This window comes from Aplidium turbinatum, chromosome 16 (genome assembly GCF_918807975.1).
Source record: "Aplidium turbinatum chromosome 16, kaAplTurb1.1, whole genome shotgun sequence".
Taxonomy (NCBI): Eukaryota; Metazoa; Chordata; class Ascidiacea; order Aplousobranchia; family Polyclinidae; genus Aplidium; species Aplidium turbinatum.
In genome coordinates, this window is record NC_137487.1 from 4,979,069 (window position 1) to 4,989,672 (window position 10,604).

At 36.1% G+C, this 10,604-nt stretch overlaps 1 protein-coding gene across 2 annotated transcripts; it reads right to left on the reverse strand.

Annotated features, from left to right (window-relative positions):
• Positions 1–1,015: 1,015 nt before the first annotated feature.
• LOC145785537 (large ribosomal subunit protein eL33-like) lies at positions 1,016–7,845 on the reverse strand. 2 transcript variants are annotated; one of them, XM_082597197.1, is made up of 5 exons: positions 7,767–7,845; positions 3,479–3,512; positions 1,960–2,112; positions 1,713–1,857; positions 1,016–1,080 (listed from the first exon to the last, which is right to left on the reverse strand). In XM_082597197.1, exons 2-5 carry the CDS (start codon positions 3,487–3,489, stop codon positions 1,057–1,059), a joined length of 333 nt encoding a protein of 110 aa, XP_082453323.1. In that variant the 5' UTR covers positions 3,490–3,512; positions 7,767–7,845; the 3' UTR covers positions 1,016–1,056. The 2 variants fall into 2 exon arrangements, with proteins under 2 accessions (XP_082453323.1, XP_082453322.1); XM_082597196.1 differs by lacking the exon at positions 7,767–7,845 and adding an exon at positions 7,370–7,529.
• Positions 7,846–10,604: the final 2,759 nt, after the last annotated feature.

The window sequence follows — 10,604 nt, forward strand, 5'->3', positions numbered from 1 at the left end:
TTAACTTGTAAAACATACGGTAACCCAAATTTCTCATATTACTGTGACATGCCACTACTACATCCCAGCTAGCGATGCCTGTCATTTTTGCATTAATTCAACGTTTGCTAACGTTGGATCGGTGACGAGTTTAGCTGACTGGGGTCTAAAATTATCGCTTTATCAACGCAACTTTATAACAAAGCACGCTTGATATCTTCAAGACATAACTTTCCTGGGTATAATTGGATTTCCGCAAGATGATGATGTTGTTTTTTTCATTGTTTTCATGTAGTCAAGTTATGGCCTATCTATTTTGTGATTCGTGCAAGGCATGGTGCGTTGCGCTTGAAATGGCTTTTTTTTTTTGCTGCTATGAGCTAAACGCATCAAAGACGTGTTCCCCTCACGACCATCAGCACTCTTGATGAGGCACCATGGCCCGATCTTCATAGCAACTGTCCATACAAATCTTAAATATATCAGCTAAAGCTATGTGGGCTAATAAAGCTATAGCCTAAATATATGTTGTTTTTTTTTAATTTTTTTGTATTACTGTATTTTCTTTTCCCTTTACATCTTAAATTTTTCTGAAGGTGTTGCGATTCGTGCCAAATTTTTTTCAACTCGATAACTTACTTCGGTCACAAGCACGTTTTAACGTTTGCGTTTTGTCGCTTCTACTTTTGCTATGTTGACGTGTATTGTTTTTGATATGGTGGTCACAAATAAAAACAACCGAACTAAACTGAATTTTCAAACCACCTTCCCCTTGACTGCGGACGTCTTTTAGACAACCTCAAATTAGCGCAACACAATCAACCAGAAATCCAGGTCATACTCGTTATTACTCGCTCTCTCCCTCCATGCGGTGATTAATGACAGCCTCCTACCAAAGAACCGATCGCGCCAGTCTGAGTCACAATTTCTTTCCGCAAAACTGAAATACATAGTGACAAACCCTGTTTGGAACTAAAAGCAAGTGACGCAGAAGTTCTCTATCTTCAACTTGTTGACTCAAAGAAACACACGAATCAAGAATTTGTCTTTTTATTATTCACAAGCTATTGAGAAACCTCATACTCTGGATGGATAGAGCATCTGCAAAGAAAGGTTTCAAATTTAATGCGAGTTTTAACTGGCCGGCGTAGTTCCTAGCCAGTACTTTTTAGCATTTACAGACGAAACCAATGTTAACAAGGACTGATTATGACATGCCTTTTCCAGAGTGTCCTACAAGTTAGCAGTTGTGACCTGAGCAAATGACAGATCAGCAAGTGACAACTGAGCTAGCAATATTTCAGCAAGTGGCTGAAGTTGGTAAATGATGAAGCTGAAAAAGTAACAATTGAGCATGCGGCAACTTGACATGTCACAAGTCAGCAAATTAAGTTTAGCATGTGATGACCAAGCAAATCCGATGTGAGGTTAACATCTTGTTTGCTGACTTGGACAGTAGCTGAAATGTAAATGCTGAGTTGAAGCACTTGCCACATGCCAAGTGGTCTTACGACCTATTTTCCATCTAAATCAAATTTCCACCAGCAAACAAAATCTTAGACAGGATTAAAATGAATCGTTGTCGACATGTGAAAACGGTCAATTTAACCAGCATCCAATTTAGCACAAAGTGAACACGATACTATTATTGAAAAATACTGTACTTTTTCAGAAAGGTACGACTGTTAAAACGACTCTTAAACGGGCAAGTGAATAACAACGTTTCAACGTACCACTCGGATTCTGTGTCCCATCGCTTTTGCTGGCAAGTTTCTCCTGAACTTGGCTCTTACACCCCCACTGTTACCATGGGAACGGGTAATTTTGCCCCAGATGATTCGAGTTGTGTTTAAATTTCCATGTGGGGTTCTTGTTCGGCTGCAATGTTTCAATGTACAATGTGAAAGCATAATGCATAGCAGCACAAGGCACACTAGAATTTATAAACTTCAACGACAGTTGTTGGCTTGTTGCTCTTACTTTCTGGCTTTGTAGATGTACGCACATCTCTTTCCCATATAGAATGGTGTGTGTTTCTTATCAGTGACTCCTTCTATGCGAAGAAGCGCAGTGTGCTCATACTGGTTTCGCAACCCTCGCTTGTAACCAGTGAACACGGCCTTGCACCACAAACTAAACAAATAACTCATGTCAACAACACTACAATAACTTTCCAAGCTACACAGAATTGCCATAGTTTTACCATCGAATAGAATACTTTGTATTCTAAGTAATTTTTATAAAAAGCAAAAGCTCACCAAAATGTTGTAAATTGTTTGATAATGCTAATTCCACTATTCAGTATTCATGCATTACTTTCAAGCCTTCTACGCAGCAAATTTACCTGGTATGTCTGCAATTTCATTTTGATATTGCATTGAGAAAAATGAAACCATAACACTATAAAATTTCTACTGTTTTAACATAATACAAGTGGAAAGTAAGGGCATCACAAATGAAGTCTCATTGACAAGACACAAAGAGTGGTGTTAACGCAAAAAATAAAAATCCTATAAGTTAATCACCATCTGAACTACCCAACCAATAAAAAATAAGTCTGTCAGACCTTGACCGTGAGTAAGCTACAGACATAAAACAAATTTAACGAGATGAAAATAAGTTAACAGTGATCATTTATGTAGTCATATTAATTCAACCACGCTACTATCTTGCCACTTTCCAAAGCCATTGTGCTCTGAGGTAACCATTTTTTGTTTCAATGTTCTCTATTTCACAATACTACATTAAAGCTCTTTGATATAGATGGAACGTAAAATAGAAAGCCCATATCCTATGGCATAAATGTTTTTCAAGGCTACCCTAACAGAATAAATGAACTTCATCATTAACATTGTACAATAGCAGCATATGGTGATGTGAAATCATCAATGAAAATCTAAATTGAAATGTTTGGTAACTTACAAACTTATACCAATAAGAAAATTACTCTGTGCATGTTTGCAACAATGCTAACATAATAAGGAACACCCTCAAAAAAGAAATAGGTTGTTTAAAATACAGTTTCTAAAATCAAATACTTTTATGTTTACAAGTGAAATATTGAGATTTGTTGTTTTGCAAGTTTGTTAACTTTTGTAGATCACCATGACAATTACAAATAACTATACAAGTTACTGTAAACCAGGGATGTCCAACCTGCAGCCCATTTGAGATTGTTGTGCGGCTTGCTGGTCATTTTCACTCCGAGTAGTATTTTTTAGCAATATTGAAAATTACTAACATTTAAAAAATTTCACATCAAATTTTATAGAAGTAAATATCGGTTTCTTTCTATACGTGTGTGTTATTTGTTCCTATTTTCAAAGATGAAATTAATGATTTTTAAATGCTTTTGTTTATGTATCCATTTTTTTTTCAAATTTAATAGGCTCTGCACTCTGCAGCCCATTGATTTTTTAAGTGACAATGCAGCCCACTAGAATAAAAGGTTGGACATCCCTGGCGTAAACAAACATTTGCACTTTGGATACATACGTACCGATCTCCCATGTTGTTGCTCAAAGGAATAGAAACTGCAAAGAACAAAATTTAATTAATTAGGTAGAAGCATTTTGTCAAGAATCATTAAAAAGTGACAACATTATAATAATTTTACCGCTTAGTGTCTTGCTAAATAAGGCATTTTGGTTTGAATGATGAGTTTGCTAAATCAAACACTTCATAAAAATAACTTCTGTCAAACTCGCTTGAACATGCTATGAAAGAAATCAAATGTGTATGTATAAAAACAGATTCATAAGAGAAAAGTAATGGTATTGTCAGATTGGTTACAAGAAAAAGTTGGAGTGCAGTAGAGATTGGTACGGTACTAAGCTATTTGCAATCGCTGTGGACACATTGACAGAGAATGTGGAAAAGACCATGGAAGAATGTCTGTATTCCAGAGGTTCTCAAACTGTATGTCATGTCAATTTGTGGAGTTGTTGGAATTTTTTTTCAATTTTTGTTACACAATGATTACATTTGGAATATAAACTCATTTGCAGTAATAAAATGCTTCCGATATTGATACAACTTACAATTACATACGACCTTATAACAAAACTGTAGCTTAGTAATCTGGGTTTTTTTTTCGGTCATTGACCAATTTTTTAGCAAAATGTCCGAAAAAGATTAGTCAATTTGGTCAAAATGTCTGAAAAAATATATAGTCAATTTGGTCAAAATGACGACAACGCTGTTTCAAAGTTTCACTGAGAAACAAGACAACGTTTCTCAGTGAAACTTAATGTTGTACCCAGACAGTAAAATCCGTTATTTTTACATTGATTCAACGTCTGCAGATGTTGAACTAATGTAAAAATGACAAATTTTGTTGTCTGGGTAGCTAGTCAGGAAGAGCAAATTTTGGTTTGTATCAGCTACTTGAAAGGAAATATTTTCATCAGGAAAAAATGACTGAATTTTTTCAAGTTATTTCAGACAAATGACCGAAGTCTCAGCGAAAAAAAACTTCCAGCTAGAAATTGATTGATTTAACCATTAAATTGCACAATTTTAGTTTACTTTGCTGAGAAAAAAACGACTTGAGACACAAACAATTCAATAAAAATTACCGAAACTCCTAGATGTGTCACAAGTCCAAAAAACTTATAAAAAGGCATTGCAACAAAGAAAATTTGAGAACCACTGCTGCATGATGGGTTTGGTCATTATAGAAAATATATATATAATTGGAAAGAGATCGTTCAAATGAAATATATCACATGCAAGAAAGAAGTGGAAAGCTTTTTGTTTTGTATTTCTCTATTTAGCCTAAATTAAAAGTGAACCCTTACAAAAGAAAAATAAATTGGCTATTTTTCCACACTTAATTTCATGGTTACAATCAGGTGTTGCCAGAGTTAGGAAGGGATAGAGTTAGGAATAAGATTAGGGTTTTGATCTTGGCCTAAGACTAAAAAATTTTTCCAAAATACTAATTTTTGTTTGGCAGTGGCTATTTGACCGGCGCCGGTCTTTGACTCTGAAACCCTATTTGACCGGTCATGACGTCACTATACACCATACAGTCACTTTTTTCTTTTTCTCTTTTAAAGCAAAAGACGAGAAGCGCATATATAAGTTCTAGATTAGACAAATTTATTTAACTCGATTCGTGGCGCATGCGATACTTTGCCGGCTTCTATTCTAGAGGGTATGAGTTCGATACTACCCGGAGTCGTTCTTTTTTTTAACTAAATTTTGACCCGAAGTGCATTTTTGTAGTCAATTTTTAATCTGAGTTGCATTACATTTACATACCATTACCATTTTTTTAAAAAGAAGCATTGTATATAAAGCTTTGTTCGGCAAACACGGTCACATCAATCAATCAATCATTTTATTTTTCGTCATTAACGCGTCCAGGACGAAAAAGATACTAACTAGAAAAATCGATACAGACCTACCAGCACGTTAATGAACGGGAAAAGGTGGAAAAACCTTGAAAGGTTTAAAATGTGTCTGAATGAAAAATTATGTAGTAGGCTATATATCAGTAGTTAGCACGGCCACAAACGGAAAATTAACCAGAGAAATTCTCAAATTCCAGCAAATTAAACAAACTCTAACTTTATTACTCACATTTGAAAAGACATAAAAAATTGGGCTGTAGGCAACTCAAATTAAAAATTGACTACAAAAATGCACTTCGGGTCAAAATTTAATTTAAAAAAAAGAGGAAAAGAACACTTCCGGGTAGTATCGAACTCATTCCCTCTAGAATAGAAGCCAACGAAGCATCGCACGCGTTACGGACCGAGTTGAATAAAACTGTCGAATTTAGAACTTATATACGCGCTTGTTGTCTTTTGCTTTGAAAGAGAAAAAAGTGCCTGTATAGTGACGTCATGAACGATCAAATAGTGTTTCAGATTCAAAGACCGGCGCCGGTCAAACAGCCACTGCCTTTTTGTTTACAACAGCTTTAAACTTTTTGCAAATTAGGGCAGAATTCCTTATCTGGCAACACTATTGAGGCTATTATTACACCATATAGTGTAAATATAGCCACAGCCAAAGAAAAACAATAAAGACTGAAACAAAGTTATGGAAAGAATTGGTCAATGACCCACAGCCTAGTCAATATGTGCAAGAAGAGTGATGAGAAACTGAATTAATTTACAAAGTGCAAGTGTTGGGCATAGGTATTAGAACATTACTGGAAGACTGAAGAACGAAATGAAGTTTGAATGTGGGAGATGTAAGAATGATATACTTGGATGAAGCAGATAAGAACTCTGGGAGTTGGTGTACCAGTCTCCGCCCTGGTCAAAAATGCCATGACATTATAGATTGGAATCGACCGAAAATATAGGGAGAAGTATGGGGATGCAACCTAATTTGCACCCTAAACTATTTATAACCTCAGTTCGTACCCTAAAAAATTGCAAAAAAAAAAATGAAAAAAAGCCAAAATAGCAGACAAATGCAACCTAGTTCGTACTCTGAACAGTTCATACCCTGAAAAGATCGAGAGAAAAAATTAAAAAAAGCCGAAGTCGCTGATCGCAGTTTCCGCAAACATACAAAAACTCTCAGGATCATTACCGGAAATTTTAAAATGTTTGCGAAAACTCTGATCAACCCTAACCTTTTTAAAATGTTTGCGGAAACTGCGATCAGCCACTTCGGCAAACTTTTAGGATCATTACCAGAAATTTTAAAATGTTCGGGGAAAAAAAGAAACTGCTATCAGCGACTTTGGCTTTGTTCAATTTTTTTTCTCTTGATCTTTTCAGTTTGTTTGTTTGCGGAAACTCTGATCAGCGACTTAGGCCATTTTTAATGTTTTCTTTGCGATCTTTTTCTAACCCTAAACCTTTTAAAATGTTTGCTGAAACTGCAATCAGCGACTTTGGCAAACTCTTAGGATCATTACAGGAAATTTTAAAATGTTTGCGGAAAAACGGAAACTCCGATCAGCAACTTCGACTTTGTTCTATTTTTTTCTCTCGAGTTTGTTGGTTTGCGGAAACTGCGTTTTTCTCTCGATCTTTTTAGGGAAAAATTTTTAAAATGTTTGCGGAAACTGCGATTAGTGACTTCGGCTTTTTTAATTTGTTCTCTTGATCTTTTCAGGGTATGAACTGTTCAGAGTACGAATTAGGTTGCACCCATAGCAGACGGATCGGAGGTTATGCTTAACCGTAACTTTAAAATGTTTGCGGAAACTATTGATTAGCGACTTCGGCTTTGTGCTATTTTTTCAGGGTATCAACTGAGGGTATGGATTGTTCAGGGTACGAATTAGGTTGCACCTAAAGTACGGTACCATAGCTGTTTTGTATCTTAAGTTGCTTTACTTTTGCATTACTACTTTTCAGTTCCAACCAAACCCTCACCTAATTTGGAAGGGTTAAAAAATATTGAAGCAAAGCAAATGTACCGGTATTTATAAGCAGCTTTCGCTTGATTGAATGCTGTGACGTGTTAATGTTGGTGCACAAACTTCACCCTATATGTCCTGGTCGATTCCAATCTTTGACATAGGTTCACGTTATAGCATTTATGACCACAGCAGAGACTTGCACACCAGCTCTGAAATCTGTCACACAAAGAAACTGAGAAAAGAGTCGGTTACAGCAAAATGTGACAATTTAATGTTAACATATGTGACCTCATGCTACATTGTAACCATAACCATGATTACCTTCTTAGTAATTAGGCCTATACTCAGAGTTACATTAGGTAGGGCTGCATATATCTGAATTTCTGTGGCGAATGTCACATTTGACTTTATACAAAGTACAATTTTTGAAAGCAAATGAAATATTTTCGTTTACATTTAGTCTTTTCACAGCAACTTGTTGAATTTTTGATAATATTGACGCAAAAAAAGATAAAAGCTAATTACAAACAATCAAACATTTCTCTGACAACTCACCGCTTAGCTGAAAAGAAAACCTGAGTGCCTCGACGTGCCGATGAGCATATTTTCACTGCAACTCATGCGTATATTTCTAAATAATGATAAGAAGTAGAGAGCCATATTTCAATCGCTGAGTCTTTGCAGTAAAAACAATCAAGCACCTTCGATAACTCAAATAATTTATTTATTACAAATTATTTATCTCCCGATGCTGGAGTCAAGTATGGGACTGACCTATGTTGACAACACCAAAAAGTTTTGATATTTAAATAATCATAGCCGCGTTGTAGTGTTCAAAAGCTTATTGACATTCAAAAGAAAAGAGCCCAAATATACTAAACTAATATTTGGATAGATAGATCGCCTACTTATCATACTTAGGTTACTAAACTATTGAACATCACTGAAGATAAAAGCAGTAAAGTTTTCGAAGCGTTTGTTGAACATGCGTTTAATGTCCACATTTTGGGCTCTTTATTTTTTGATCAGATTGACGAAGCATTCCAACCCTTTTTCTCCAATTGACTTTACTTTTATTTATCTTTTTTTAAATCTTGTTCACCATTTTTCTTCTTGATATCGGTTTGTCATTACCCTATAGGCTAAGCATGGTTGGTTGGTTTTGAATCCTTATCCTCGGACCAGGGGCTCCGAGCAGGGCCTCCGAGAGAATTTAGCACTGGTCGGGAAACAACACGAAAAATGGGCCCCATAATATTTTTTAGCAAATATTGCATTGCATGTTCGTGTTAAGCTGAAATTAACCTACTTTCCTCAGCATAAAAAGAACTTCGTTCAATGTAAAAATCATCAATATACAGGATAATCACTGATGGATTACACTTGCAGCAAAAATGCCATTGAGGCAAACTATTTTGTCTAGAAAGCTTTGTAAACACACAATAGGCCGACAGGCAACGAAAATAGTTCAACCAAGCATTTAATTCAGGAGTGTCCAAACTTTTTCCCCCGCGAGCCAGATTTGATAATAAGTGTTCGCGGGCCAACAGCCACAATAATTTTTCTGAAAACTGCAAGTTGAATTCATATAATTTTTGTGTGTCTGCAGGCCAAAAATAACACATTGTACAACAACAGGCGCAGGCCATACAAAAACGTCTCGTGGGCCGGAGTTGGCCCGCGGGCCGGACTTTGGACATCCCTGATTTAATTCAACCCTTTTTTGACTTTTTGCAATGCAAAGTTACGGATCACAGCATCAAATGATAAAATTTTGCGACGTCTGAATTGATGCACAACATGTACAAGTATAGTTAGGCTTTTATAGTTGGGCTCGTATAGTTGGGCTTTTCAATCGGTTTTAAGTCATAGGCCTACTGGAGCGCAAACAATTCTTTATAAATTTCAGTAATTGCTAAAACCACGTTCTCAAAGCACAACCGTTGGAGGTAGCTACCGGAACACAAAAAAAAATCATAACAAAACTATTTGGCAAAACCTTTCGAAAGTTGCAATCAATGATTCCTTGTGTAGAGATTTTGGGGTGGTTCGTTCTAGTTTGCAGCTGAAGTTTGCTGTGTGGCTTTCTGTCAAAAGTACCAACTCATCCAAAATGTCTTGAAAAATGTCATTGTTGTAGCGTACAAATGGTTTAAATTTGTCCCACATGCCGCAACTGCACAACAGACATACGATGAAATTTTCATGGAACTTCAAACTCATCGACAATATGTTTAAGTTTGTTGATACATTTGTCAATTTCAACAACTATCGAATCCTTTGCAATGTAGCCTACGGTAGAAAACATTTCCTTCGAATGATTCAGCTAGTTAAGTGGAGTTATAAAAGCGTTTTGTTCTCAGGAAAACAAAGTCATTTTCTTGTTTATAATTGCCACTGCAACTTTAGCTTGCGATTAGTAGCCTACTCTTCTCAGCTTTCTCTTACTTAGATTACATCTTCCTTTAATTTCATTAAATTCATCAGTGAATCTTGTTTAGGACCGTAACTCACATAATGCAAAGCAGTCACAAATTTAAAACTGCTAGTTGTAGGCTACTTTAGCATTGACTCAGCTTCCGATCAAGCTCTTGTTGGTTCCAACTTGATGCATTTAAGAAACGTCTTTAGAGCTCCGATTGCAAAAGGGTAATGTAAAGCATTGGGTTTGACTGCACCACGCTTGATTACCCTCTCGAAGTCAATTTTCTTTGCAAGATGATAGGACAGCTTTCTTTAGATTTTTCAGAAATTTTCCTCTGACTGGGCTATAACTTTAAAGATGCCACAAGCTTAGGGGAAGGTGGGGCAGGACGGGACACTTAACTTTAATCGATGTTTTGCAGAATTCCTTTTTATCAATATCGGTAACTTTGGTATCATGTTATTTCTATTGCACACCACTACCAACCAGCAAGATACAAAGACTCAGTTAGTATCGCATGACCTTATAATTAACAAAAAAAATTAATTTGTCCCATCTTGCCCCACACCTGGGGCAGGACGGGACGCGTATTGTTCATATGAGGAATCACCTGTAAAACCACAAATCTCCTAATAATATCTTGTAATTTCAAAAATGACTTGCATTTACAGCACACGTAATTGCATCAGGGCTAAATGACAGACTACTTTTTTCCATAAAAATCACATACAAAATTGCCACGCCCATTATAAGCAGAACAGATGTCCCATCCTGCCCCAAGCAGCTCTGTCCCGTTTTGCCCCAATGACTGACATTTTGAAATTTTCTGTTTGTTTATTATATATGCAACTCACATCTAAAAAGTCA